We start from the raw sequence: 24,740 nt of genomic DNA, 5'->3' as shown, positions 1-24,740 counted from the left end.
CCACCCACTAAGGAACCCAACAAGGAACAACTCCTGTCCTGATCCTATCCAGAGCCGACAGGAACTCTGCCTGTGCGCCCACAACTTGATTTCAGCCTTTCCTGTTAAGCCCGTTTGACATGCGGTAAGCAGCCCTGAACTGCCTTAAAGTACTGGGAAACAACTTTCGTCCCGCCCCTCCCACTGTCCGCAATGTGTTATCGGCCACATATACTTTCAGACCCCAAGCCTCCTGTTGCTGCAGTAACTCACTACATAATGTTCAACTGGCAATGTATTGCTTCTATGTCGCTTTGTGATTCATTCTGCCACTGCGTAGTTGTCTGTACTTGTGGATCATTATGCCTTACACTCTGACCATACCAGCATACCCCCGGCCGTATTAACACTAAACCAGCCCAGTCATGGTCATGTGTCATAGTCATGTTACACTTTGGGCACAAACTCTTAGCTAGATAGATTATCAGACTTGAAATGACTGTTAATGGATTACTGGTGCCACTATTTGCCTGCAACTACCCACTGCATTGAGCTAATCATTGAGCTTAGGTCACGACACTCAGCCTGTCTTTGCCACCGCAATTGCACTTAGCCAATTGTGCTTGTTATTGTACCTTAGCCATTGTGCCTCTTTGACTTGGCATTTAGCCACTGCCTATGTTATTGCATTTAAACATTGTGCCTCTGACCTGCATTTAGTCACTGTACCATTGAGACTGCATTTAGCCTTTGTGCCTCTTTGACTTGGCATTGAGCCGTTTCCACGGATACCTCACTTAGCCTACTGTGTCCTCTGACCTAGCCTTGTGATATTGTCACGGCGCTCAGCCTACGGTAGTAGAGTGTAAAATGCTGCAAACCTTAGACTCATCCTACCCATCACACTGGACGCTCCAGCCGCAGCCCACTTTTGGGCAATCACGGTTCCTTAGATATTGCGCCTTATTTTCCTTTCTAGTCCTTTCTGTACCCAGTGACCACACCTTCTACGCTCCACTATTTCCCACAACATCCACTAATCTTATTCAGCATGGCCACACCTAACACTTATCTGAATGATCCAGCCCTCTGGATCCGACACTTTGCATCCAAACCTACACTGAATCGACCATGCACTACTAACACTAGAAATTCGAGAATAGGCTCAAGATGTTGTTGCACATCTATCAATCAGTCACCTAGCACAGCCAGCACAGCCACACCACCAACTCTTCCCATCAATATCTACGCTCGCAATCTGAGACTAGGCTCGAGACTCCACTCGTCTCCTACTCACGCCAGTAGCATCACATGCCCTCGTCATGCTCTGGTACAAATGACTCCGAACCAGACTGCCCTCGCCTGCACTCACTGGAGTCAACCCTGCGAGTTACATGTAAGAAAACAGAGACTGGCATCTAGATTCCATCCTAGGATGAGCCTCCAGGGCCACTACCCTAACTCCAAACTCCCAAGACCTGCCTACGACCACATTCCCTCACCCATCCCAACCACAGTTCCGTCCGTGACCCCTAACCTACCTCCACCCCTGACTACATGGCATATCAAGGCAAATAATAAGAAGCTCATTGGCGCCCTGATCAATGCTCGCTCCCTCTCAGCACACGCCCTTGATATCTCAGACATGTTTACTTCTAGTAACCTAGACTTCAGGGCCATCACCGAAACCTGGTTGCATAGTGCATCTGGACCTTCACTATCCATTGCAGTGCCAGATAACTATTCCATCATTAGACAAGACAGAGACACCAATCAATCCAAGGGTGGTGGATTAGCAGTCATCTTCAAAAGCTCACTCGAACTCAGGATGAAGCCCAACACCCAGATTCCATCTGCTGAACACCTATCCTTCAAGTTACCCATCTCCCCCAACCAAACTATCAAAGCACACCTCCTATATAGGCTTCCTGGCCCTATTACCTCATTTATTGATGACATGTCATCTATCCTTGCCTCTAGCACCAAGCCCAACTTGCAAATCCTCCAACTTGGTGACTTTAACTTAGGACACCAAGATGTGAATGATCCCAAAGCCACGACCTCCTAAACACTAATTGACTTTGGCCTCTCTCAACATATCCAAGAGCCCACTCATATTAAAGGCCGCACTCTTGATTGGGTTGCTGACCTTAACTGCAAGCTCAACATGATCTCAGTGACCCCATGCCTTTGGTCAGACCATTACAAAATAACTTTCGCAATTAACTCCAGTCCACAAATCGGCAAGCCCAATCAAGCCCCTGCCACTCAAACCCATAATAAGAAGGACATCTCTACCGAGAAACTTCTTCCCATCCTCCTTCCTCTACTTAATTCTCATCTGACCACCAGTTCAGACACCACAGTCTTAGTGGATATTTACAACCAGGCTATGCTCAAAGCCCTTAATACGATTGCAACACTAAAACTGCGTAAACAGAAACCTTGTTCTCATCTGAACTCATGGTTCAACACCCATCTCAGAGACTTACGCAAAGAAAAAAGAAAGGCTGAATCCCTTTGGAAAAATATACCCTCCCTGGTTAACAAAAACAACCTAACTCAGTCCTCCTCCACCTACAAAGCTGCTATTTTTGCAGCCAAAAAAGATGTCTACAACAAACGTATCACACAGGCACAATCCAACACTAAGGAACTTTTCAAGATCCTCAAGGAATTGGAGTCCCCTGTAGCCCCTCTGGTGACATGCTCAACAGACACTGCCAGGTGTATGAATATTCAAAGGGCACTACAGGATACAATTGCTTTACTGCAAGCGGAAATAAATGCTAAAAAGAATAACCTATCTGATTTCTCCTTGCACACTCCATCATTTAACCTCCTAGCCCCTTCTCGCCCCCTAAAACCATTCAGCTTCTTCCCGCTATCCATTGAGGAAGTGGAAAATATTATCTCAAAGCTTAAACCCTCAAACTGCCAAGGCGACACTTGCCCTGCACCAATCATTAAGGAAGTTGCGCATGACCTTGGGCCTTTTATCACTACTTTCATTAATGCCTCCTTCAGATCAGGCATCGTCCCAGATAACCTAACGGATGCCTGAGTCATCCCATTAATCAAAAAACCCTCCCTTGACCCAAGCAACCCCGCCAATTATAGGCCCATCACTACCAATTTGAGGACCTAAAAGATAAGGGCAAGCTGGCACTCCTCCTTCTGCTCGATCTTTCAGCGGCATTCGACTTGGTGGATCATAAAATTCTCTGCCACCATCTCAAAACTGCTGCGCACTTTTCTGACTCAGCCTCATCTTGGATTAGTTTGTTTTTAGCAAACAGAACCATGAGGGTCTTCTCTCCACTAGCCTCTGCAGATCCTGCCCATGTCCCTTGTGGAGTCCCTCAAGGATCTTGCGTTTCTCCCACATTATACAATGTGTTTACCAAGCCACTCTTTGACATACTTGACTATCTGGGTGTGACGACCCAGATACTCATCCGAATTTCTGGTGACTTTGCTCTTGACGCTAAGGCTCTTAATGATGTCTACTCTATCATCCAGGCTTGGATGGCTCATCATGGGCTCTGCCTTAATGATGAGAAAACGGAGCTACTCATCCTCGGTTTGCACTCCAAATTGGCCAAACTTAATCCAGCTTACAAAGCATTCACCATGGACGGTAACATCATTAATGTGTCGAACACAGCAAAAACTATTGGCATATATCTTGACGCAACTCTATCTCTAACTAGACAAACCAACGCTGTAGCGTTTGCCTCTGCATATACCTGGAAACGTATCACAGCATGTAGACCCTTCCTGAACACTGAGAATTGCATCTACTAGCTAGAACATTAATATTGGCTAAAATAGACTACTGCAACGCTTTCTACCTAGGGACCACTCAAAAAAACATTGAAAAGTTACAAGCTGCACAAAACAACGCCATAAGGGCGGCCCTCAACATCCTTAGAAGACCTCACATCTCAGACATCAGACATAGCCTTCACTGGCTCCCCGTCGGGCAGCGAATATCCCTCAAAACCTTAGCCTTAACTTACAAGGCTCAGAACAACCTGGCGCCAGCATACCTGACTAGCCGCTTTTCGCAGCATGTCACAAGCAATCCACAGAGATCTGCCTATGTTAACACTCTCACTAACCCAGATTTAAGCTGCAGTCCACTGGGGGTTCAAATTTCCCAGTTCTTGCAGCTAAACTCTGGAATACTACCCCCGCTACACTCAGAGCAGAACCCACGTTCTTCTCCTTCAAAAACAAAAACAAACTCTGGCTACACAAACTTGATGAGCCTACTACACTCTCTTCATAGGCACCGAACCTCAACTACTTCAGCACTGCTCACCCTCTCATTTCTCTCCTACTCCAGCTTCAGTTCCATTTTTATGTGTATCCTGTACCGTGTTTTTAAGTTATGTTTTAAGCCTTTCGTATCATCCTGACTAAGACTACGTCACTGTTGTAACATACTATGCCAGCTTGTAACCACTTTCTTGCAACCAGGCGCCCAGATGCCTCAGGGCAAGGCTGCGCTCTATAAATAAATAAAATACAAAATACAAATTAGTTGCCGCAAAGAGTCAATGAAGAATGTAGGCCCAGCAAGGGGGTGTTGGATTGTTGGCAGTTGGTGTTGGCGATCAGGACTCGACCACAGCTGATTTTCGAATCTTCGTCAGCGTCTTTGAGGACTTGGGGTGGCGGGAAACCCACCGGCGGATTCTCCTTGGTTCGTCAGTGACCTTGACTTTCTCCACAAATGTCTTAGGAAATGGAGCGTTGCGGCTCCGGTCGATGAGGTTACAGTGGCCCTCAGATTCCTCGGCGGTCCCCGTCCCCGGTCGGCAGCCTTTTCGAGGACTGACTTCCAGGGAGCCTTGGTGAAGGTTAGCTGGTGCACGATGTTCCCCCATAGATCGGGAACAGGTCTCCTACCCAGGTCCTCTCTTGGATCAGTTCTTGGCGACACGACAGCTTTCGGATTTGCGTTGAAGGAAAGCAGCAGCAAAGCCTTCTTCTTCCAGCTGGGCTTCAAGGTTAAGCCTCAAGTTTCGACTTCAGCTTATGAACAATCACAGTATGTGAGAGGTTCCCAGATATACTTTTCTGACTCTCATTCACACTGCTGAGCCAGGCTCAGGCAGCCAATCATTCAGAAGGGCATTCAGCAGGAAGGCAGCCAATCAGGCTCACAGTGCATTCTGGTCATTCTTCTCCATCCAGAGACTCACAACAAGGAAGGTGGATTGGGACAAGCACCCAGCCATTCAGCACTCCATAAGGCATTCATACCAGTTTCGTGCAGGGCTGTCTCAGTCGTGTCACACACCAGAAACCCATAACATGAAATGTATATTATCAGACACTTCTTTCACCCAGGTCCCACCTCAACGGTGTACCCACAACATAGTCACTAGGAAGGCTCCAGCCAGTCTGGTCTGGACTTCCCCACAATACCATATATGGAACGTCCACCCAATGTCCAGTAAGGGGAAGGGACAGAGTCAGGGCTTCCCAGGACTTTGGCAAAACGAGGTAACAGGCAATAGAAAGCAAGAGGCCACATGGGCCTTCATGTCTTCTATCAGGAATCAACTGATTCCAATGGCAGGATCTAGGTATCCCAAAATGGAGGATACTCAGAGCACCTGTCAAATTCAGCATGCAGCTGCCACCAGCCCTTACCCTGCTCTGTTTGCCACACACAGGTGCCCAAAAACATACACTAGGGGTACAGGGGTAAGGGTAAGGGTATCCCAAGAGTCTGTTCACCGAACCAAAAAGAGGAAGAGCTGCACTGTCAGGGGTCCCACATGGACTCCTGTGCAGAAAATAACACAGAACACACACGATAAAAAGGAGTACAGGACAAGGACGCCCTGTCCCTGCAATACATTTCCAGTATCACAACCATCCCCTCCACAGGCACTGGAAGCTCATCTGGAACACAGTCCCCCTCGAATTCCCACAGACACTCAAACGCAACAATATGCTAACTCTTTCCTCTGTACCAACAAACACTAGAATGCAGCTATACCCGTTGATTAATTCGACCAAGCTGCACACATACGTATAGACCTCCATGATCACCTCGACCTAGCTGTACACATATTCCCATTCACAAACTTCACCGCTGCCAGAATGCAGCTACCCAAGTCCAATTGTCCTTGTGGCACACATTTGTTTTTTTGTGTATATAGTTTATTAAACAAACTTTAACACATGAGATACAAAAATAGACATGTATCATCAAAATACATAAATAAAATGCATATCAAAATATCACCAGAATTAAAAGGAGAACAAAATTCAACAATTGAGACATTTCCATCATTATTTCATACAAGGAAAGGCTAGATAAGATATCATGTGACAGCCTATATTAGTGCCAGTATTTCCGCTATTGAGACGCAGGTTCCCCATGTCTGTGTGCTGTATTTGTAAACGCGACCTACAGACAGCAGTCGGTGTGTGCTTCCTAGGGCAACTAGAGCGCATGTTCTGCTTCCATATGGAACTGTAGAGCGCCATGTTGGAAGTCAAAATGGTGCCCAATGAGCGCGGTGTCAATCTCCAAAAGGACCATAGTGACCATGGTCTTAAATGCATGACACAAGCAGAATATGCAATAATATATAAACAATACTAACAGGCTGTTTTTCTCGCCCCCTTTCATCCCTCCCTCTCTCGTTTTCTTACCAATTGACATATCATATTTGTATCTTATATGGTTAATGGATAAATCAACAATTTTTTCCTATATATGCCACTGATTGAAATGTATTTCAAATGGACATGGGCACACTCAATCACTTTCTTGCTTGTTGTTTTCTCATTATACCTCACTCTCATGTTTTGGGCACCTTACAAATCATGGTTTGGATTGTAACATAACAATCCTAAATGTTTTCTTTTTAAAAATGCAAACAATATTTCTTTTGATATGTGTTTTACCAGCACTTGTATTGATTTAGCCGTGAGAAAGACCTGCATGTGTCGAAACACGTGTCAGCTGACCTGTTAAGAAAGGAAGAAGGCAATGTGCACGGAATCTCACAGTGTACAACTTTGAATCTAAATATGTGCATACAAAACCCAAGACTTGTGTATACTAAAACCCCGGAGAAACAATAATACCTATATATGAAAAGGAATGTGGGGTAAGCACTTAGAACCTCCTTATGACTGAAAGGAAAGTCGGCAAACTCCTTACCCACTATGCTATTACAGATACTGACAGCGCTAAACCCACGTAGAGGGCAAGCAAGGACAGGATCTGTGAGCTGACACACTGGATGATACAGAATAAGGAACTTAGAAACTGTACTCACGAGGACCGGAAAGACCACTTGAATGTCAGTAAACTCACGAACCCAGTTGATCAAACAGGAACCCTGAAGGCTATAACAGCAATGGGTGGAGGAAACTAAATACATAAGACCCTAGTCAAGGGGCGAGTAGTAATAGTGATATAAAATAGTGAGGAAACAAAAGGGCATTTACACTGGGACTAGTTACAATAACACCCACACCTAATAATCCATGGGAAATGAATGCAGAAGTGGGATGGAAAACATGGAATGGATCCCAATAGAAAGTAAGGATCAGGAACAGGGAAAATGATATCACAAAAGGAAACCTTGAGGCAGGAAGCTAAATCTATAAAGGGAAAGACTAAAGCATCAGGTTTTTCAGTAGCAAAGGACAGTAACAAAGAAACAGAAAACACAGGCGAATTGGGCAGCATCAAAGGGTAAAGCACAGAGACAGGCTGCCTGCAGACAGAGGAAGACAGAAAGGGAAATCCAGTGAGCAGAAATCAATTAAGCACAAGAATCCGAAATCCAGGGCAGAGGAACAAGAAACAGGAACTGGGCACTAGGCACAAAAGCTAGGAACAAGGGACCAGTCACAACAGGAACACAGCAACAATGACCAGCGCTGGACTGAAGCAAACTGAGGCTTTTAAAGCTGCTTAACGAGCACACCCCTCAGGCGTGCCGCCTGCTGCACCTGCAGCCACAGGTGTTGCCTATCCTCCACCCAGCCTTGTCCTGCAAGGGAGGAGGTGAAGCAGTGAGCCAGGCATTCTGGGAAGCATAGTCATTTGATTAAAGTAGCATGCTGGCTGCCAAAAACCTGGAATGGATCCGGAAGGGAAGTAATTTGGGAAATAAGGTTTTAGCGCTCCCAATTCATCAGGACATTGTAGCATAAGGTTCGGAGGAAATGTCCAGTAGGGAATAAACCCCAAAACATGCCCCCAAGTGGCGGGAACGGGAGCGAAGGGAGCGAGCCGTGACATGACCTAACTAAACCACCAATTAAATCTTCTTCATGAAAATCTGGGAAACCAAGTTTATTTTATTGTACTCTCCAGAATGAGATATCCGAGGCTCAATCCTTACAGTTTGATAGGAACACCACACTCAGTTAGATGGTAAGTACAGCAAACACTGGTTCCAACCACACCCTTTAGCCAGCTCTCCCTCTCACTGCCTGGACCAACTGGCAGGCTCAGAACCCCCAGGAATAGAACACTCCAGTCGCACAACATTCCATTCAATGGCATCAGGCCAGGCCCATAACACCAGGAACAAGTCACCACAAAATATCTGTCAGATAGTGAGAATAAGCGAGAGGCAAAATTGTAACGGGAAGAAGCAACCTCCGACCCATGGTTGGCAGATGTGAGCGAGAAGGCAGTCGGTTCCTCTCGCCCAGTCAGATGCATCAAGAAACTGGTTCAACTCATTGAAGAGATGTATTGTATTGAATGTGTCATTTACATAGTGCCCTTTCCCCATTTGTATGGCCTCAATGCGCTTTGTGGTGGGAATTCCCTCGGTGACCGCAGCACATGTGTAGGAGGTTCTAAGAATTTAAATTAAAAATGCAGGTGTGCATTTTGCCATGTTAGGACTTTGGTGGGATGGCTAGGCTCCAGTAAGCAACCTAGAGGTCAGGCACGTGGGTGGGTGCTGTTGGTGGTTTAGGATAGAGTGCTAGTGCTGAAGATTTGATGTGTGCCCAGCTAGACCGAATTTATTTTCGTAGGTTGTCGCTGAATACTAATGGTAGAGGTGTTGAGGTATGCCAGGGGTTTCTGTGTGGACGGCTATGTGAGCTGCTAGACCAGAATAACATAGCCATAGCAGCATTCTAGGGTGCATGGATGGGTGGCCGTACTTGTGTCCATAGACGTGGTGTAAGGTATATCTATCGTGCACTGGGTTGAAGTTCGACTACAATGTTATTTTTCTTGGTCCAATGCGATTGTTTGGTTTCGCTATTCGTGATCTCCCTGGAACAAGTCTGAGCAGTGGGAGAGTGGGTCAGGGGGGGACGATAGTCTGTCACGGTGCGCCGATGCAAACGCATCGGATTATGTGACTGAGTAGCGGTACAACAGTAGATGTGTGAGCGGGTTAGGTGAACATAAGGAGTTGAAAGCTCAGCACCAGATACTTATTCACCCGGGAAGATGTGTCCCTGCGGCATCAGAGTTAACCTGACATGGCCATGCTGACATGCTTCGATCTAAATGCTGCCCTACCTCTTGCTGCACCTCCACATCCCAAATCACTAGTTTGACAATCTGGCTCCAGAGCAGATGTGTATATGCACAAATGCGTAGGGTAGTCATTTCTGTCTGGTGTAAAAAAAAATGTACAGCGATCGCCTATTTCTTGTGATACGAATTCAAAGGTTTAAAAAGAGTACACAGAATGATTTCCTAGTTCTTGTGATACAAAAATTCACAGGTTTTTCGGTGTACCAGTGAATGGATGCTTTCAGATAAACCAGTAAAAATGCAATAACACAAACACAGATGCCAAAAAAAATCACCCTGCTGATGTTTCCTGTTTAGAATCACAGCACGAGCACAGTACTCTGACTCTAGGAAACTAGATCAGTATTCCGTACGCAGTTGTGGCAAAGGCATAGCTCTCAACCATTTGTGTTGTAAAGGCGGGTGAAAACACCCGATTTTATTTTTGGCGGGTGAGAGGCCCATTGAAATGAATGGGCGTGCAGGAGGCTTGGCGGGTGAGTCAGCTGTTTACAAGGCGGGTGACACCCGCCAAAAGCGTGTGAGTTGAGAGCTATGGCAAAGGTCCTTCCTGGGCCAACGTTGTGTATAAGTCGTAGGTCCTGGATGAGCCATACCTTCTTACTCGTGGTCTTTTTTTTAATTAATAATGTTCTTGTTGTTGTCGGTTGGCTGTTCGCTTCCAATAGAAGTTCAGTCAGTGAGCTACTTGGCTTTCACTGGATCCTCTCCCTACTACTTAGTTTGGCAAACTCACAGCAACCGAACACGGAAGAGATTTAGCGGCTAAAGTTTCTTCGCTGATCAGCCATTTTAATTGCAATGCTTCGGGTACATTCCAGGGTAGATTACCACAACTATCTAAAATATTAAGAACAATACTAGGGCAAAAATAGTGTGCTCAAGAATTTCACAAGCAACTATTGATAATTATTTTACAAACAAATATAATGTACACGTGCTAATAGAAACTGACACTCAGCTTGACTCAGCTGAGATGGTAAATAATCTAATTTTAATTGACTTCATAATGTACAGGTTATTATCGCCAAGCTAAATGAAAGTCGACATTTAACGCAAAAAGAAACTGTGACAAATGGCAGCCTGATGAACAGCCATAAACAAAGACAAAGGACAAAGTAGCCTGCGCCATTGTAATGAACTATTTAGACATACTGACACTTGGTGGCCATTTTCAGGTGACACCGGCTCGGGGCGAGTACAATTTAGTATCTTCTAAAATGTCAAAAGGTACGAATTGCGGTACTTTATATAATATGCTAATACAAAGCAATAATTTACCGAACCGATTAATATATAGTAATGAATATCATATAGTAAACTATTATTTAGGCAATACGTGCAGGCGTAGGTTAATTGATGGGGAACCACGTGTTTTTTTAATTCTTTTTAATTATTATATATCATTTTATTTTTTTCAGTGACGTTGAACTGTTCGTAACAGACTATATAGTATACAGTTTCAAGATGGCAGCGGGGTTAGAATACTTTCTGTGCGGCGGAGGGAGCGCATCCGTTGGGAACTCGGGTGACTAGTTTATGGCCTACGCAATGCGAGTACGTCAGGCTGATCCGGGATCCTGGCTGCGGGCGGGGAGGAGTGCCGGGGTGATGCGCATCTCTCTCCTCAGGTTCCCGGCTGGCCAATGAGCTGCGTCCACATGCAGCGGCGGCCAGCAGTGGAGAGGAGGCGCATCTGATAAAGGCTATAGCAGAGCAGCGGCGCCAGCAGCAGCAGAGCGGGACAAGGAGGGGGAGACACCGGAACTAGGGGGGGAACGGATTGAGCGCGGGTCAGGAGGGAGTTGTACTGAAAGCGGAGGGCACGAACAGGAAGCGGGAACCCCCCCAGATAGATCTCTGCGGCTGCCGGCACTGACCGCTCTGCCGACTGTTCCGTGCGCCGATGGGGCAGAGGGTCTGAACTGTGCCCAACCCTCCCCACCCCTTCCGGCAAGAGCCGACCCGGCAGGGACAGAGAGACCCGCGCGGAGCCCGCAGAGCGGCAGGAGACTCCTCGCCCGGCCACGGCATGGAGAGCGCACACACCAAGACCGTGGAGGAGGTGCTTGCGCACTTCAACGTCAACGAGAGCACCGGGCTGGGACTGGAGCAGGTCAAGAAGCTGAAGGAGCGATGGGGGCCCAACGGTAGGTCCCTCCGCTCGCCTGTGTGTCTTCAGGAGAGGCTGTTGTGCCACACGGGTTACATCTTTGCTTGTATGTAACGCAGCCCCCTTAGCATCGGTGCTAGAGCCCCCCCCATCTCCCTCACCTATTTTGTGGGAATAGTGGTGACCTACTGTTGGTGTCATTCCCATCCCAAGAGTGACTCTTCCCATCATGCTTGATCGCTCGCATCCATTGTGTGACACCCCAGGCTCCAACCCATGTGTGCACGACGCTGACATCTCTCCTTCGCGACCCCCCCACCCCTCTCCCCCCGCGCCAGTGTCTTCCATTGACGCCTCCCCCCAGCCCACGTGTGCTGCACAACGATGCATGCGAGAAATCCTGGTCCTTCTCGTGTCCCAGTGTCGTCCATTGTAACACCCCAGCCCATATGTTTCACTGGCCTCCCTTGTGTAAGACCATGTGTGCTTAGAAATGACATCTCTTGTGTGAGCCCAATGGTGACCCTCCTAGCTCAAGAGTGCTTCAGAATGGCACCGTCTATGCAAGGTGTCAGTGGGATGTATTCGGCTCCACACAGTCATGCCTTGAAACCCCTCCTAGCGAGCACATGTTAGCCTCCATGATGAGAACCCATAGTCCATTGACATCCATTGTGTGACCACTGGAAGCACCAACGTCCTTTGTGTGCCCCCTCGCATTCCCTGCGTGTATCCCAAGGTGTGCTCGTGGAGCGCCCAGCCTCCGTCACACAATTCCCCGCCCCACCGAATGAACCCCTTGTATTAAATCCACCCCTATGAGCCCTGTTGCTGCCAGTCCTTGGGGTGGCACCACGTCGATAGCTCGTAACTGTGAAGATGGCGAGCGGCCTCGTGGCTTGTCTCGGGCTTCACACCCAGGCCTGTCCGGGCCCTTCCTCTTTGATCCTTCTCCGCTGCTCGCCTTGTATTTTGGCAGCTGCGCGTGGACAACTCGGGATGCAGATGATGGTGTTGCGGTGTAGTGCTAAGAAACCTGAATATCACTGCCCTTCACACCCATGACGTGTAGCCTTAAGGCGCTGTGGCAGAGGTGTGCTTGGGGCGCGATGTGTGCTTCGAGTCCAAAGTGCAACTGTGAGCTCTTAGAGTCCGGATGGTTTGCTGGTGTACGCTTGGGATCCAGAAGGGCGAGTGACGAGCTTGGGGTTCTGCTCGTGGGGAGTTGGCTGCCTTGTTGTGGGTCCAGATTAGCGAGGGGTTGGGCCAATAGATAATGGGTGACCGTGTCACCACTTTATGGCGAAAGCACAGGGTGTAAATACAAAGACATAATACTCCGGCTGCTCTTGGGCGTTTTGTCCGGCCTCGGTTTCTGTCATGTTAATAAGGCGACCTTTTGACCGGTGATTTCATGACTCAGCCGCTGGAAGCTTAAATGACGGACGTTTGGTGAAACTAATTTCTCATTGCTGTTGAAACTTATTGGTTTTGGTGACAACGTGATCCTGCACATTACTTTCTGATTGCAAGCACTTATACCCCAATAAAAAAAACAGTAGCCTTCGATCGGAAAAAGCGTATAATAAAGGAACTTTTCTTTTGAAGTTGTGCAGAAAGCGGTATTCTTGTGTTAAATGGGTGGTGCTCCCCACGGTGTCTGGCTGTGAACCCTTGTACGCAGAGTCAGGAGTTGCACATCTGGCAGCAGAAGTGATGACTTGGCTGAAAAGCCAGATCACGTCTAACCCCAGAGCTGAAACCTTCGGGGCATGATTAATGCCACTGTAGATCCAGGAATCGCAGGACTTATTCAAATCTTCTCTTCCCCGATTTAATCTTGGCAGAGGTCCAGCAATTTCCCAACACCATTTTTGAGACAACACTGTAAATAATTACTGTGCATGTGACAATTGCAAGTCTGCGATATTAGTTGCCTTTGAACCTATATCAAGTAGGCATTTATAAAATACATTGTTAGTGTGTGGCTTGTTATGTAGATTTGCGCAAATGATGACTGGCAAATTACGCAACTAAGTTGTTTGTGTTTTCCCCCCCACCCTCCAATCAAAAACTGCAACAGAATTACCAGCAGAAGAAGGTAAGGCCATGTTCAATTTAAGAAAAATAAAATAAATATTTGTGGTGGGGCAGATCTTGGAGTAGTATAACTCGAACCTTTTTTAACTTCTTTTTCAGGGAAAACTCTATGGGAACTTGTTCTTGAACAGTTCGAAGACTTACTAGTTCGGATTTTGTTGTTAGCAGCTTGTATATCTTTTGTAAGTATGCTTTGGAAACCTATATACTGTCACTCTTATTGCTGGTAATTGTTAAACTTTAAATGCTCTAGACTGCTTGTTGCATTTTGTTGTAAAGTTACTATGACTCTTTGACAGCCCGTGTTGCTTTGAACGAATCACTTGGATACCAGCTCATGAAATTCAGTCAGACGGGAACTTTTGTTGAAGAGAAACTCTATCATTTGTAGCATTCAAGCATAACTTGCTGGTCCCTTCAAAGCAACAGTCAGCCGCCGTGCCTGTCTTTTGTACTTTGGGGCGGCTCTGATTTCATTAAATACATGACACGTGTTCTTGGCTCTGAACAGTTAATAGTTTTTGCACGGGAATGTTCAAGTTGAAATCCCTGTTGGGCGATAAGAAGGTGACAGCTGTTGCTCCCGACAGCGAGTCGGGATGACTGTGGATATAGTAACCATTGTCTATCAAATTTAGTAACTGACATTTATGGCAATCTGTTAGAGAGCACAATGGGCTGCTGGCCTTCAAGGATTTTTAAGCCCAAGGGCCTCTGCCAATCACTTGTCTATGTAGCACTGTTTACAGGCATGGTAAGGATGCCTTGGGTTTGCTTCTAGGATGTTTGCACAGCCATTGCCCCTCATCAAATGAAACTGCTTTGTGTTGGACCCATCCATTCCTTACTGAAATGAGACACATGGACCCTTTGCCATGTGTAGTGCTCATATTGATATCCCCCCCACCCCCAAGGAGCCCTTCTCTTCTTTGTATTTGTATTGACTGCTGCTACTTAATATGCTTCAACTATGATGCACAAACGCACAGCGACACCTGGGTGACAAATGGGCTGAAACAACCCAACGAAAACTGATCTTATTTGTGGCACCACATCACAGAAGCCCACACAATCCCCTGGTCTATAGAAATGTGATCTTGCACTAACCTCTCAAACATGGGCATCTTAGACTGTGACCTTACACGAAACCGGTTTAGTCGTCGTAAATGACTACCTCTGACAACTCTAAACACCTGCATCAAGTGTTATTTATGGACTTAACCATGGCAGTGATTGCTCTAGTAGTCCTTTCAAGGCTAGCACCAGCCAAGGGCCTCCCTCCTGCCCAAATATTTACCCAGAGGAAAATTATCTGACTGTGAAACCCATAACCTGGCTATTTTTACTCCAACACACTTCTCAGCTGACAGATGCCCTAACTCGTTATCTATCACACTGCTCCTCCTGCACAAACCTATACCAACAAGCCACAACTCCACAGCCAAGGACTATTGGAAATCCTGTTGGGATAACGTCCTTTCAACCTTTAAAAAGAATCTTGAATTCTCACACGAATGTGAAATGTACTAAAATGCAAGATGCCTGCCAAGAAGTACAGTAGATTGGACCCACGTGGCTGTCCACTCCTGCACTTTAAAACAAATGGCACGAACCATCACCGAGATGATAACCAAACTATACTGCACCAACAGTTCTGAAGCAAAAACATCCTCTCATTGAGCCGTTCTCTTGCCAAGTCCTTCGCTGCTCATTAATGTACACGAGAAACTTCTCCAACTCTCAAATAGCAGTTGCCAGCAAACACAACCCCAAGAGCCCATTGCTCAACTTCTCTATAATTCACACCCTGCCACCATAGTCCCCACTCCAACCAATGGTTAACTGGGTCCTCGCAGCGATAATGACAACAGATCGACTTTTTTTTTTTCCCCCTCTTCAATGAAACTTAATGACTGCAAAGAATCCTACTCGCACTCGGTTTTCCAGGGGACTTTTATTTGTACTTCTGCCTCGCACGCATCAACAACTCGGGATTCTCATGGGCCTCTCCCACTAGCCCATAAACAACCTGCGCCTAGACCGCCAGAATTGAAGTGCGATTTACAAGACCACATTGCATTACGTGCACAATAAGATTGTCTAAATGTTCCTGTTGAGCCAGACTCTAAATGAGCCCTGACCCTTTTATCCAGCAGTTGATTTGCTTCAATATACGATCAGTTGGAGTGCTGCAGTCTTAAGACAATGGAAACAAATGTACCTTCGCACATGCTTGGTTTATGCTTTTTACTCACTAGCTTATCCATGCCTTTTTATAACTTAAAGATGCAATGAATCTGTCATTATTCCATGGCTCCCTTTTTTTCCAGGAGCTAAACTGTAGTCTAGCCTGTTTGGGTGTAGTTCAAAACGGTGCCTTCTTTCCTAACACGTTCTATTTTTGCACCTCTATCAGAGGGCACCATCGCCAAGTATCATCTTAAACAGAAACCATAGTCTACATATTTCTGCTTTCGCAAAAAATATTAAAGCAAGTCCACCACGGCAGTCATTACAAGGCTTGTTTGTCCCTGCTCTCTTCCCTAGCAAGAACCCTCAACCTAATAATTCCGTCATTGCACCATTAATAAACCAGTGACTGGATTCTTGCAGTTTCAGTCTGACCTCTGTCATCCCCAGTTTGGTGAAGTGACGCAATCATGTTTTCTTAAGATTCTGCTTACCTCTACACAACCATCTGTTCTGTCTTCAATGAGGGCTCTGGCACAATACAGCTGCACTTAATTGGCAGGTATTGGTCACCTTCAGAGATCAGTGCTACATTAGCAAATTGCTCTTATTTACCCTTTTTTGCCATTCAACAGTGAGACCAACCTGTTTCCCCACTATAATCTTTGAGCGCTATATATGTGTGGGTGTGTGTATGTGTGTGTATATGTATATGTGTATATATATATATATATATATATATCCATCTCTCGTGGCAGTTATTTTATTTAAAACAATCGTGTTGGCTTCTTTTTGATTGGTGCTAATGCACATTTGCAACTGTGCCAAGAGCCAACACCGGACGTTCACCTCCAGTTCAGAGCCACGTGATCTTAAGTAGAAAAAGGTCAGGCGTGCACTCTGGTTCCAAGTCATTTAATCCTGATGTAAGTAATAACAGGGTTGAATCCCAACACGGGTCCAAAAAATAACAGGGCTGAATCCCAAATGCAAATGGTCCCAACAATGTTCAAAAATTACCAGGGTTAAATCCCAACTGCTACAGTTCCAAAGCACAATAGTTAGTTCTACTCCTCCAAGTACTTTCAAGTCTCAAACTCTCATCAGGGAGGCTGTGTTCCTTTTCAGGTGTTGCTAATTATTTTTTTCAATTTCAGTCTCAAAGGATTCTGGTTATTGTAGTGATGGCACACGTGTTTCATTCAGGAGATCAGGAACCAACTCCCCTCCAAACACAAATCTTACCCACAATTGGGGGAGGGGGGGAAGCCATGAATATGGCTCTCCAAAGTGGGGGCATAATAGCCCCGGTGCTGCTGCCTCTGGAGCCCGGGTCTCCTGTAACATTAAGTAGAAAAAGAAGTTATTTTATTTAAAACGATCGTGTTGGCTTCTTTTTGATTGGTGCTAATGCACATTTGCAACTGTGCCAAGAGCCAACACCGGACGTGCACCTCCAGTTCAGAGCCACTTGATCATTAGCCCAAATGCAATGTATCTCCAAAGAATTGGCATGCACACTCGCATGTAAAGCTTGATTTTAGGATTCCCTTTGCCTCGACCTTTTCAAAATGTAGTTCATGCTACTCTTGACTATGAGCTTGGGGATTCGGTTCGATGTACCATCTGAACCCAGATTGCTTTTTAACTTTGACTGCTTATTGTTTTTTGAGCAGTTTTTTTTTGTTTGTGTCCAAGAGTATTCATCCTCCCTTCGCGTGTTCATTGTGGTGCTGTTTCCTTTCTGGATTTACCATTACCTCAGTTGTCTTTTTCATGCTACTTAATGATCCAATATATATATTTTGGATTCCAGCAACGATTTTCAAAGTTTACTTGGTTTAATTAAGTAGATAATCTTGTCTCAAAGAGGGGCGACTAAATGAGCCCTACATTAAAGTTGCAACATTCAGGACAAAGACGGACCGGACCAGTTGCTGCAGCACTATCAATGTCGCTCCTCGTTTCCAATTCTCTAATATATTATCTGGGTAGGTGCATTTTAGAGAGCGGAAAAAGTCCCATGAAACAATTATACTGTCAGTATATTTATGTGGGTTTCCGAAACAATCACTAAATATTTGACTAAAATCTTCAGGCCTTAACGTCCTTTTCCCAGTCATTGTTCTGTGGTGATATGTGAGGGTGCTGCTGATCAGAGGTGCCAACATGCTCGTACGCTTCTTGGCTTTGCTCCAGGTTTCCACCATGGTGGTGATCCCTTGCAAGGGCTGCTAACTGGGTCATCTCTTCATATCTGCTGTATGAGCCTCCTTTTCAGGTTGCTCCGGGCGGTGCACTTGTGTTTGCATCAAATCTGCTTCCTAATGGGACCCTGGTTTGTAGTCCACTGCAGCACTGTCGCCTGTAATCGTTGTTGCACCAGCTGCTCTGAATTAGGGGTGTCACAGTATAAATTTTATGACGGTACGATAACCTTCTTGCCAAACGACGGTATATCATGGTTATTGTGGTATAGCAGGTGGAGTTAACTAATCTTAACAAATATTTTCTAAAAGGTCATAAATTGTCAGATTTATCAACACAAACAAAACCAGGCACCTAGGGCCAGAATTGGGCTTTTCAACATAATTTCCACTGAAATGCTACCCCTTGCTTCCACCACACACAAACACACATGTGGAGAGGAGGGGGGGGTGGAGCCCTAAGTGGTCATTTAGGATTTTTGCTCCCCCCCTCGCTACTGGTGAAGATGAACATGTTGCCATCTTGCTAACCTGCATGCCACAGATCAATGGAGGCTGATGGTAGTATACGCTTGTGCGCATACACACACATGCACTCTCTTTAGGTTATAGCCTTTAGTTTACTAGCGTGCCAAAAGGTGTTGAGTAATCACGGACACGTTACCCTTTGATACGGCAGTAGGGAATACCCACAGAGATGAGTGAATTCCGCAGTGTGACTTATTATTTGTAAATTCAATGATAGAACCAGGGAAATCCCCCATTGTCATATATTTAGCAAATATTATCCATTATAACCTAGGCTGGCTGGCTTCCTTTCCACTCCCAACTTAAATTTCACTTCCTTTGTCTTGTCTTTAAATCTCTCCATGACCTTGCCCCTCCATATCTCTCCTCCTCATTCCACACTCCCTCTCGCTCCCTTCGCTGATCTCTTCTTACTTTCTGTCCCCCCCTCCCCCTTGTGCCTCTTCTCGTTTCTGCTCCTTGCCCCTTTACACTGGGACTCCCTGACGCTTTTCATCCGCTCCATCCCCACCTATTCTTCATTCCGTTCCTCCTTGAAATCACTCCATTGCCCCTGACACCTTTCTCTTTGTCTTTGTCTCTTTCTTTCCCTCTATTACCCCATCTCAACTCTTGCCACTCTCCCCTTCCTCCCTATGATCTCTCATCCTACTATGTAATTTACTCCCTAATCTCTCTCCCTCACCCGTCCTTCCCCTTCTCACATGCAAATTGTTGTACATACTGTTTTTTGGTCTAATTCATGTATATTGTTTGCTTCTACTGTTCTATGTTTCGTGTATTCTTGTTAAACTGTAAAGCGCCTTGGAGTAAGGTGCTATATAAATAAAAATAAATACAAATAAATATATAAACCCCAAAGCCGCCAAACCAAAGTAAATGCTTTTCCTTCTTGGCACTGTATTCTTCCTATTGCTAACATATTGATTTTGTGTCGGAACGTGTGGTTTATGGGATGGCATTTAAAACTGTTCCAACAAACTACTTGGCAGACGGCACATCCAACAGTGCAAGACCAAGACTGTGCAGCGCTTGCTTACTGCAGCCTTTACAAATAAGATTGAAAAGCACACTTAACGGTATAAACGGTATACCGGTATAAACAATGTGACGGTTATTATTGTTCAATTAAGTGGTTCACGGTATCTTTAACGTTATACCGTTACATCCCTACTCTGAATCATTGCCCTTTGCCAGGTTCCCTGCCACTTTGCTTGCTGGTGCTCAGCACCGCTTTCAATCAATACCCCAAATAGACTGTCGGATCTGGGTGCATGTCCGCTCGTAACTTAACCCGAGGTAATAACGTGGTCATACTGACCTAACAATCTGTAAAATTGTGGTTGAGCTCTGGTCCAGCACCGTGGACCGTTCATTGAATACAATAAAACGGCAAGGCAAACCTGTCTTGCTGTACTTATTCATCATGGGGTCTGAAATAAGCCACAGGTCGATTTCCCCAGCGAACAGGCTGCCTGTGTTGGTTTTTTAATAGACTTTTCCCGGGCTCTGTTGCCCTTTAGCCTAACGCCTTGGTGGCCAAATCTCTGGCACAGTTTGAAGGTATTGCAGAGACCTCTGCCTACTAATGCAACAATATGAAAGGAGAGGTCTTGGCTGACATTTAAGAACCATGCATTCCCAGTCTTTGTTGCTTTATAATGGGAGTAATGGCCGATTTTTTTTATTTTTTTTTTTATTTTTTTTTTGTCTAGGAACTAACAAGAAACGTGGTTCCACGTGGCCTTATCTGCAGCAGATGTTCTATAGACTTGCATTTTAATTGGAAAAAAGTGTTCTGGGGCAGTCAGACGTTTGGCGTGTTTTTTATTTTTCGATTTTGCATGCATGCAGGGCCTCGTTTTGGTTAACTGTACTTCAATGTCTGTTACTGGTTTGGGTTTGTAGGCTCCGTTGCTTTGTTGCTAGTTGACATTACTGTGTCCACGGGGATTTTTGGAGTTTGGAACATTCCTTTGTAGTTTACTTATAATTGTCAAGGACAATTATATTATGGCAAAAGTTTCTTTTGTTACGGACATATTGCAAGAAAGGCCATGTTGGGAGAACCGTAGGCTTTATTCCTGGGTAGTTGGCACCACTTGCTCATTTGCCCGTCGGTTGCAAATTGTTTCCATTTGTTAAATGGAATGGTTCCATTCCCATCTGGTGTCCTCCCCATCACTCTTCGCAGGCTGCCAAATATTCCAGGCACAGCCAATCCATGCCATCCCACATGTTATGCCAACATCAGCTGAAACAAATTATTTCAGAAGAGCTGTTTTATAATTCTTTAAGGGTGCACGATGGTAGAACCCACAACACAAGGGCATTTTGCTCAGTGTGGCTGCGCACCCACATCTTTACATTGAAGCTGCATTCTTTCCATTATTTCAATCGATTTTAGTGGTAGAGTGCATGCATTTGGATAGGTAAGGCGGTCGCCCTGAAGACTGACTCGTTTCCAAAATACATTGGCAGACCGCACATTGCCCTCTATTTTTGTGCAATAAAAAAAAATCTGTCCACTTGGATTTGCATGTGAGTTATATTTGTCGGCAGAATCTATATTTGTCATATAAGCAGGCTCTAGGGGCTGTTTGGGTTGAGCACCGGGTTTCCCAAAACGAATGTCCTAGTATTCCTGTCAAGAAAAATAAACCCACCCTCCATGCAACATCAGATTGTTTGTTGTGCAGTATTGGATCCAGGTTAGTGGTTGCTGTTCATAATTTTCTTTGATGGTTTATGGAGTCACTGCAGCAGAGTATAGTATTAACAGACGGCAGCTTCTTAATCCTTGCAATTGACCATCTGCCTTGCATGCTTCCTGATTGTGCCGACTAGCTGTTTGGACTGTCAATCCGGTTTCTACCCACCATCAAAAGCCCACTTTTAATTCTTGGTTTTAGTTCTATTCCAGGCAAATGTACAGCTACTAGGAGAAGGCGGGGAGGTAAATACGAATTTCAAACAATCCCCAAAATATACATTTTTTGAGTGAGGATTTACAGCTGAAGGCATAGTTAGGAATAACTGGCATTATTGCTAACTAAGGATTTCAAGGAGGGCAACACCTTGTGCACCAGGATCTTTAGGAGGTTACATTTGTTTTTCCATCATGCTAGAAGGCCCAACTGGCCATTTGTTTGCTGAGTAGTTCGTGCAATGCTGCGGTTTTTTAATTGATCCACTGTCGACCATGATTGTGTGCTGTGGCCTTTATCAAGACTAACCTATAGGATCCTTTTGTTCTCGCCTGATGCCATTAACCTCCCTGATAAAAGGTCAAATGCTGCTCTAGTGTTTTGCAATCTACCGAATGCTTTTGTCACAGGGAATGGTGAACAGCGAACACAATTTTCCAAAGCTTGGCCGGAATTGCCAGGGAGAGAAACTGCTACTGGTCCGTTATTGGCTGGGTCCAAGACTGGTTTCCTTCAATTTTTTTAAAATTTATTTGTATTACTTGCTGAGGCTGCTTTTGACAGTCTGCCACAGAGTACAACTTTAGCTTGGAAGTATAGGGAGGCAGTAATTCACTGAATTTGCTCTTGATATCTGTAATTCGTGACATTGGCCCCATTCTCAAGCTTAGTTTTTATAGTGTGAATTCCACTTAATAGCCAATCTGTTTTATTCCACACTTGCTCTCCTGCTAAACCTTCGCCTTCAATGTCTACACAGAAGAGTCTACACATTTTGACCGATTTATTTTTTTGCAGCACAACCAGGATTGTCTTGAGCCAGTGGAATGAACAGCGACATTTGCTAACGCGATCTCCTCCAACATACTTTTTTAAATAGATGGTAGAGTAGACTTTTTCCTCACATCAAGCCTGACTGAAGGGGTTTCAAACTTGATTGTTTGGTCAGGCCACTTTTCTGGTTGGAGTAAATACAATTTTCATTTTTCTTCTACTGGCTCAACTTTTCTTTTTTCTTCTTGCTCTTAACAGCATTTCCTGAAACACACTTCTAGACATGCCTGTACATTTGTTCAGCAACCAATCTAATACTTGGTGCAGGCTGCTAGACTGGAGCCTGTTTTGCTTTTGCCTGCTCCATTGACTCCACCAGTATCAATTGGCCTTTAATTTTTTTGACATGCGCTTCTGTCTCTCGTATCCACTGATGTACTGTGAACTTGCATGCAGGGCGTGGCACCATGCTATGTTACGGTCTGTTTTGTTACTTCGTGGACAAACGCTAAATTGTGGTCTGTGCTCTCCAAATGGAAAATGCCCCGCCTCTTCAAATCCTGGGCTGACCCGTTAGTGAATCTAATTTTGTTCGTTTTCAGGTTTCGGTATTAACGGGCCTCTTGCTCGTTTATCAACCCCATAAACTGACAGAACCAGTGGGAGATAAGCCTTTGGTCCAGACTTCAATTATCAGTTTTATTCCTCTCCTGCTGTGCTGCAGTATCTTCTTGCATGCTGTGATTGTAATTGGCTGCTTTTTGCGAGTGTCGTCCTGGAGGTGGCAGAGGCAGTGTAGCCTTGGGGAAGTTCGACCTTTCTTGAGCATGCAACATTGGTGTCTAGTCGTATGGAAGTTCCAGGGAATGCATTCCCCTTTTTCTGTAAGGCTTGCAGTAGGGTACACGTGTTCCAGAAATCTGATTTGACATTGCATAAATCTGTCCTGTGACCTATGCAGAACAATTGAAGCAGAGTTAGGGTAACCAAGCGCCCCGGTTTTGCTGGTAATGTCCGTTTTTGGTGTGCTGTCCCCCTTTCTCAATGTTTCCACTGGAAACTGCAATTTTCCTAGTTTTTGGCAGTCGGTCGTTATAGGTGACTGGCATGAATGCACAATCTGGCACAGAAATGCTCCAAGATCGTGTTCATTTTTTGTTATCAATTAGTTATGTGTTTGTTTGAACAGTAACACTTCCCTTCTCCTCCACACGCTACTGAAGTGTAGTGGCTTGACGGCCACTTTCAAGAGTTAGTCCTGCTTTTATGTTGGATTCCCTGTCCCGGTTTTTTTACTTTTTAAATCTGGTCACCCTAAGCAGAAGGCAGTTTTTCTTTTTTCCTCAGGAGTGTAGGAAATGTCTAATAATTTATCACTAGCATTGGCTGCTTTTTTTTCCCCCTTCATTTTTCGGTCACTACATTGTTCTGCTTGTGGAATGTAGGCAAGCAGTTTGCCTGCAAGTTCATACAAGCATATGTAATTACGTTAATGTACTGCTTTATTTGCTTTCCCATATACTGAATGAATAACTGGTTATGCATTGAAACTACGCATGGCGTGACTGGCTCTGGGAACAAAGTCCCCCTTTCTAAGATGTGTGCAAAGCCATGTGTCCATATGACTGATCGCTTGCCCCAGCAGTGCCTATTTTTCGGTATTGTCGGGCACAAGGATATGTGATGGCGTTTGTTTGAGCTTTACAAGTAGGATAACTTCAACTGCAGCGTGCTGGTTGATGTTTCGTGGATTACTTATTGTGCAGTACACTGGGATTGTACATAAATGGGAGTGGGAGGGGGGCCGGGACGGTGGAAATGGAAGGTGTGTTTTTTATTTTATAGATGTGTTTTGCGGGGGGGGTGTGGGACTGAATCATGTCCCTTTGCCTCCCTCAAAGCACTTAGTTTTGGATAAGCTTATGAGTCCTTGCTGTGAGTGCTGGGAGCGTTTTTAAATCTGTCCACCTTTTTGTTTTTACATTGCAACACAAGTAGTGTGCTGCAGAGGTACATCGTGCCTCACTAACATTAGTTACTTTTGTGATGTGCACTGAACAAGCTGATGACAGTGCATTGTTTTTTTTTTTTCTTCAGTGCACTGCTGTTTGCCCATTTTTATGGAGCTAATGCCCTTTTGAGAATACTATGATCAAAATGCCTGCTTGTGGTTTGAGCCCTGTTGTGCCATTTTCGTAATTGGCTTCTTCTTGCGTCAAACTACCATATACAGTTGTTGATTTTCATCGGGTTCTTGTCAGGAAGGCTTGTTAGTGTTTTGCATGCCTAACTGGTTGAGATTAATATGATTGGGACTATATTGTTCCACGTCATACCACAGCCAATGTCTTGTTGATGTGTGGGGA

At 45.2% G+C, this 24,740-nt stretch overlaps 1 protein-coding gene across 3 annotated transcripts in view; it reads left to right on the top strand.

The window, feature by feature from the left end:
- Window positions 1-11,229: 11,229 nt before the first annotated feature.
- The window catches only part of ATP2A2 (ATPase sarcoplasmic/endoplasmic reticulum Ca2+ transporting 2), a 554,378-nt gene continuing 540,867 nt past the window's right edge, over window positions 11,230-24,740 (top strand). For 2 of the 3 annotated variants that reach the window (XM_069619558.1, XM_069619556.1), the window contains exons 1-3: window positions 11,434-11,685; window positions 13,687-13,749; window positions 13,848-13,930. In XM_069619558.1, the coding sequence (XP_069475659.1) occupies window positions 11,568-11,685; window positions 13,687-13,749; window positions 13,848-13,930 (264 nt within the window). In that variant the 5' untranslated portion in view covers window positions 11,434-11,567. Of the gene's footprint in view, window positions 11,686-13,686; window positions 13,750-13,847; window positions 13,931-24,740 lie in introns of all 3 variants that reach the window. The other variant, XM_069619557.1, reaches the window with a different exon arrangement.

This window comes from Ambystoma mexicanum, chromosome 10 (genome assembly GCF_040938575.1).
Source record: "Ambystoma mexicanum isolate Mex_15411 chromosome 10, UKY_AmexF1_1, whole genome shotgun sequence".
NCBI classification, from domain to species: domain Eukaryota; kingdom Metazoa; phylum Chordata; class Amphibia; order Caudata; family Ambystomatidae; genus Ambystoma; species Ambystoma mexicanum.
This window is presented reverse-complemented; position numbering and strand designations above follow the sequence as displayed.